Source organism: Fragaria vesca, linkage group LG6 (genome assembly GCF_000184155.1).
Source record: "Fragaria vesca subsp. vesca linkage group LG6, FraVesHawaii_1.0, whole genome shotgun sequence".
Classification (NCBI taxonomy): Eukaryota; Viridiplantae; Streptophyta; class Magnoliopsida; order Rosales; family Rosaceae; genus Fragaria; species Fragaria vesca.
In genome coordinates, this window is record NC_020496.1 from 12,588,370 (window position 1) to 12,594,290 (window position 5,921).

Genomic DNA, 5,921 nt, shown 5'->3' on the forward strand with positions numbered 1-5,921 from the left:
TAATCTTTCCAGTTGGTTGGAAGAGAAAAATGGGCGTCCAATCCTATGAGAATAAACTTTTGGGGCTTCTAAATGCAGCAGCTTAGGACTTCTGGAAATAGTGGTTTTCACTAGTACATCTGAGATATCAGGTTGCATATAAAAAACCATCTGCCTCATTGTCACGGCCTAGCCTGCATAGCTCATAATGTACCCTGCATAGCTCATTATGCTATCAGCCTTCTGCTGATGAAACATAAAACATTGGAAAAGAACTATCTAAGATCCAGTACTAGGGCATATCAAGTACTGTCATCGGCTAGATAACCATAAACAAACAGCATGAAGGAAGAAAATCCAAACAATGATAGCACAGCACACAATCCAATCAATGATAGCACACCACATATTCTAAAAGTCGATTTATTCCACAATCATCATCGCCATACAACCTCTATACAATTCCCCAGAATTATCAACTACAATATAGACTAGATTATCAAACTAAGTAGAGTCATATAATGCACCAAAGAATGATGTAACAAAACCATAGTGTACTACACTACGCTAACTCCACAAAAATGAACTTCAGCTATGATGAGAGTTGACTACTGATGACGCTAATTCTAAAGAGTAAAGACATCTTCAGCAAGATATGAAGTGCAGTCAGCAACACACAAGTTTGCTAAATCAAAGTTGCTATCACCAGTAGGTGATATATTCACAGCCATTTATCACCAGAAGGTGATAGTTTCACTGCACATCATCACCAGAAGGTGATTGCTTCGTTGCACATCATCACCAGAAGGTGATTGTGGTCATCACTGCATGGGTTAGAAAAGTATCACCAAATAGTGATAACTTTTACTGTAGAGGGTCCTCTTTGTCCAAACTCCTTTTCTCCTCAACGCATTGACATCAAAGTCCGAACCTTTCTTTCCCTCTCTGCCTTCTTAGCACTCGGGGTCCTCTTCAGCCTCTGAAGTTCTTCCAACACCACCTTCTCAACTTTGTCAATGGAGTTCAGCAGCTTCTTCTGTGGTGTAAGAAACTCTCCCTCATCAGGCTGATTGGCCACCTCTAGCAGAACTTTGTGCACTTTAAGAACAGAAGGTGGGCGAGGTCTCTTCTTAATGGTTGATGGAGTGGCAGCAAGGACTTGATGCTCAGGAGGAGCATCCTGACCATGTAGAGACGGAACTTGAACCTGTGCAGTAGAGCCATTCTCCTCACCCAAGCGAGATCTTCTCCTCTCAATGGCCTACACAGAAAGTACAGTGTAAGGCTCTTAATAAACATATTCTATAGATACATAGTGGCTGACAATAAATCATGTTATGAGAATAATTAAAATGAGCTAGTTTCATAACTGACAACAGAAAACCAAAAGGTATGTTTCATTAGCACAGTGTAATTACGAACCAATTAATAGAGTTGAAACATAAAGCTTCACCAGATTTTTCACATGTCCGTCCCTTTGGAAATTAAGTTAAGGCCAGACGAAGTTATAGCATTAAAGAGAGGCATAACATTAAAAGAGTGAACTTTACTGAGCAATAGTATTTCTTATTTAAGAACACTAAACATCAGCAGTAGAAGCAGGTTTGATAACGAAGGTATGTAGTTATGAACCAAATGACACTAATTGTTTCTCAATTTAAGAACATAGCAAAGAGAGGAACACTTTTAGTTCTAACCCACTAAAGTTGAAATATATATATATATAAACTAACCACAAAATCAATACAAGGAAACTGTTTGATCAATAAGTCAATAACCCAATCAAACAAAGAAAAGCCAAGGGGTAACATATGAATCACTGAACATATAGAGCACGTTTTACATGCCAATAAACCGAATAATGTACCTGAAACTCTTCGTTCAACAAACCCATTAAACCCAATAATGATTGAGACCATGGAAAACGAGTGAGACTCTTTGTTCAACAAAACAAGCAAACAGCATATAGAATGTGACATGAATCAATACAGGTATAAGCAAACAAAAGTGAGACCCATTTGTAAACACACTGCAAAATGAATTCAATGAAAGTCATTAAACAAACCAACCATTCAATGAACTACTGCAAATAAATAGCCGTGCTGGTTTAATAATCTAATGTAAATGAAAAAGAGACCCAATATAGATCAATCAGCCAGGAAATCAAATTTCTTGTGCAATTTACAGATCAAACAACACAGAACCAAAAGGCAACAATCGAATCACTGCAAATAAAGAGCACTGAAAGCCTAATATCCAATTAAAAAATTTGGGATTTAGGGTTTATGGCAATCCCCTGAAATTCTTTGAAGCCCTCAAACTAATCAAACACAGAACTCAGAGAAAGTGATCCTCACCCTAGTAATCGCAGTTATATCACGCAGAGGGGTTCTTGGGTACCAAGAAGGCAACACACTGTTCGTCCTCCGTGCCCTTCTCCGGCTAGAACCTCCGACCGGCTGCGTATTCTCTCTGGCGGGAGTCACCATCCCAAACGCACTACGTTCACGCCCGATTCCGGTACCCGGAGTCCTCAAACTGCTCGGTGCCACTCCACCGCCCGTCGCCCAAATCCCTAGAGGCCGCTGAGTCACCGGAGTAACCGCAGCCGCCGCCCTAAGCCTCGTCGGCTCCGGACGCTCGTCCACAAGAATCCTGACGCCGCCGCTCCGCCTCTGAGCGAAGGCCTCGGCGATGTCGAACGGCCTCACCAATCGGAATCGCGACTCAGCCGGCATGATGATCGATCTGAAAACGGCAAATTAAACCAAGATTAGTACTCAAATTTCAAAGAAACGAAAACTCCCAGTCAAAACTAGGGTTGACTCAAACCGCCGGAGACGAAACCGTCACCGGAAAATAGAAAACTCAACGGCGAGGCAGATCGATCTGAGAGAAGAAGAAGAAGCAAAGATCGAAAGGCTTAATTTACCTGAATCAGGGTTAATCTAGGGTTTCCGACGGCTGTGTGTGGGTCTCTTCTTTAAGCTCTGAGAGAGCAGAGAGGCTTTTGGGATTGGATTTGAGGTGAAGGCGAATTTTCAAATTGGACGAAATGAGCGGTATTATTGACCTCGATTTCCCAAATCCCAAAATTTTGGCACGTGTAATCGACCTCTTTCGATTTGTGCATTCAAATTTCGTTACGAGCGGGAATCAAATCCCCACCGTCCATCTGTCGTAATGATCTGAAATGACGGTGTAAGATACACTAGACTGTTAACCACGGTTAGGTTAGTTAACTACGGGGTGATGTAAATAGCCTTTGCACGTGGTAATCTCACAGCCGAGTTTTGTTACGCCACGTGGGTGGGAGTGTGGACGCAACAAGGATATGAGGTGAAATGACTGAACTAGCCTTGGGTTGGTTATACGCTTGGCTGGGACGAGTCTGGGGAAGACGGTGGTTATTGATTGATGGCTTCGCAGATTCTGGCGGCGGCGACAGGGAGGACGGCGATGGCGGCGAGGAGGCAAGCGGTGAACTTGACGGAGGCGGCGGCTTCTAGAATACGGCAGCTGCTGGAGCAGCGGCAGCGGTCGTATCTGAAGCTCGGGGTTAAGGCGCGTGGCTGCAACGGCTTGTCGTATACTCTCAATTACGCCGGTGAGTGCTTGCCGGAGAGTTTTTCCGTGCTCGGATTTTGGTTTTGATTGTTGCGATGTTGATAGTTTTGTTGATTCGTGTGTTGATGTGTAGATGATAAAGGAAAGTTTGACGAGTTGGTTGAAGATAAAGGCGTCAAGATATTGATCGATCCAAAGGCTCTGATGCATGTGATTGGCACCAAGATGGATTTTGTGGATGACAAGCTCAGGTTAGCCTCGTTTTGCAATTCGTTTGGGGTTAATTGAAATTTAGGGTAACTTAGGTTCATTTATTCTTCAGAACTGAGAAATTGTGCTTTGATTTGGTTTAGTTGATATATGCTTAGTTTCATTATAGAGAAAGCTAGCTAGGTTGGAGACGAATCGATGTTTTTCGTGTGTTTTAGCAAGCATGTAAATATGCCAAGGAACTCTGTGAGTTTCTTCTTCAACCGATTGTTTCCTGCTATTGCCATTATTTGGACTGGAGATTCCCTCCCGAGGCTAATGCTGCTTGGTAGTGTACAACTGTAATCATATAAAGCAACATGAGTGTGCAATGCTTCCCGTTGAATATACCTCTTCATTCTCAACTAGTAATGTTAGAGTTGCCCATCTTTTTCACCTCTGCCATCATGACTGTCTCCACCGTCAGTTTATTAAGTTAACTATGGGATCATCATCAGCTCCATTACTGGCACCAGTAGTTTATTATAATGGAATCTGAGGATCAATAATAACTAAGAAACTATGTGCTTTTATTGGTTGGTTTGTGTGTCTGGGAAGATAACACAGGATGGAAACTTGGATGATTAGGACATAGAATTTTACTCACTGAATTGTTAATTGGCGTTTAAGTCACCTGATATACATGCGTATGCGAATATAGATCTAACATGATCACCTTGTGTACATCTCTGATATACATGCATATTTTAGGAGAGGCAATGCGGCATATGCATAACAAACCTTCAAGAAAGATGGACTTTAGTAGTTATTATGATGGTTATCACCTTGTGTACATCTCTGATATACATGCATATTTTAGGAGAGGCAATGCGGCATATGCATAACAAACCTTCAAGAAAGATGGACTTTAGTAGTTATTATGATTGGTTTTTTTTTTTTTTTGAAAGGGTTATTATGATGGTTTGGTTTAGATCACATAAATTAGTACATGTAATTGGGACATTGACTAGTCTGAGTTAAAGGGGAGATAAACTGATTCCTTGTTCATTTGATGAACGTTTTTTATTTGTAACTGCTATTTTCATTGCTTAATGAGGGGTTTGCTCTGGTTCAGATTGAAGTTGATGAATGTAACTGTTGGCTCCAGTTATGTTTTCCCTTCCTCATCTACTCACACTTCAGTTTATGTTTTGGCAGGTCTGAGTTTATATTTATCAATCCCAACTCAAAAGGACAATGTGGCTGTGGTGAATCTTTCATGACAACCGGTAGTACTGGAGCTACTAAGAACAGCAACTCCTAAGCAATCATGGCCAACTTGCGATGAGACAAGACTTTGACTAACATATTTGTCCTGGCAGTGTCGTGTGATATAGCAATGACCGCTGAGATGGTTCTCAAGTTCATCTTCTTTGTAAAGCTGATTCCGGATTTCTTAACATGTGGTATACCTGTAGTGTTTGTGCTTATTGAATTGTATGAACTTTTGTAATGGTACACACGTAAGAGCTGCCAAATGTTGGAGGGGGGCAGTATAAAGAAATTGTCATGGGAATCTATAAACCTCTACTAATCTCTTTAAGTGCTTCAGGACAATATGCTTCCAGGCTTGGTTGTATTCAGTCTGTGGAAGTCATGTTTATGCTCTCTTTATTGAAGCAGAAATCTTGTGAGAAAGATGAACATGCCCTAGTATTTTAAACCACTTAAATGCAGTGGTATGCTCACTTCTTTCATTCTTAGTTCATTTCTCATGAGACATCGTTACATACTTGGACTTTGTCTTTCATACAGAGGATGAAATTATAACCTATGGTTTGTTGTAGATCGACAGCAAGGACTTGCGTCAGTAATGCAATATAGTATGTACAATCGATCTTTGTGTGATTGGCTTTGCCTCTTGCAGCGTGGTTTGCGCAGTCAGAAGGGATCCAACTTTGAAGTTTGGTATGGTGATACCTGTGGTTCTGACCTTCAGATAAGAAAGATGTGTGTAAAAATCGAATATCAAACTCAGTTCTCTAGTTCATCTATCCATGTCTTTCTATGTTCCTTGTGTTCCGATATCAACTTTTTATTCTTTGTCATGTTCTTGGATCCATCTCTAACTCAACTCATAATGCAGTGATGACCAATAAATCAAGGTAGAGCAGTATAATGATATA

At 41.0% G+C, this 5,921-nt stretch overlaps 2 protein-coding genes across 2 annotated transcripts; one reads left to right on the forward strand and one right to left on the reverse strand.

Annotated features, from left to right (window-relative positions):
* Positions 1-883: 883 nt before the first annotated feature.
* On the reverse strand, positions 884-2,717 carry LOC101312468. The gene is made up of 2 exons (XM_004305293.1): positions 2,337-2,717; positions 884-1,240 (listed from the first exon to the last, which is right to left on the reverse strand). Exons 1-2 carry the CDS (start codon positions 2,715-2,717, stop codon positions 884-886), a joined length of 738 nt encoding a protein of 245 aa, XP_004305341.1.
* A 645-nt stretch (positions 2,718-3,362) lies between these two features.
* On the forward strand, positions 3,363-5,524 carry LOC101295245 (iron-sulfur assembly protein IscA-like 1, mitochondrial-like). Its single transcript, XM_004302946.1, has 3 exons — positions 3,363-3,586; positions 3,680-3,797; positions 4,954-5,524. The coding sequence occupies exons 1-3, from the start codon at positions 3,397-3,399 to the stop codon at positions 5,057-5,059; spliced, it is 414 nt and encodes a 137-aa protein (XP_004302994.1). The 5' UTR covers positions 3,363-3,396; the 3' UTR covers positions 5,060-5,524.
* The last annotated feature ends 397 nt before the right edge of the window (positions 5,525-5,921 follow it).

Coding starts and splice junctions, on each gene's coding strand:
- LOC101312468 (XM_004305293.1), bottom strand. CDS start 2,717: ATGCCGGCTGAGTCGCGATTCCGATTGGTGAGGCCGTTCGACATCGCC. Junction 1,241..2,336: donor ATATAACTGCGATTACTAGG/GTGAGGATCACT, acceptor CTTTCTGTGTAG/GCCATTGAGAGGAGAAGATC.
- LOC101295245 (XM_004302946.1), top strand. CDS start 3,397: ATGGCTTCGCAGATTCTGGCGGCGGCGACAGGGAGGACGGCGATGGCG. Junction 3,587..3,679: donor GTATACTCTCAATTACGCCG/GTGAGTGCTTGC, acceptor GTTGATGTGTAG/ATGATAAAGGAAAGTTTGAC. Junction 3,798..4,953: donor TTTGTGGATGACAAGCTCAG/GTTAGCCTCGTT, acceptor ATGTTTTGGCAG/GTCTGAGTTTATATTTATCA.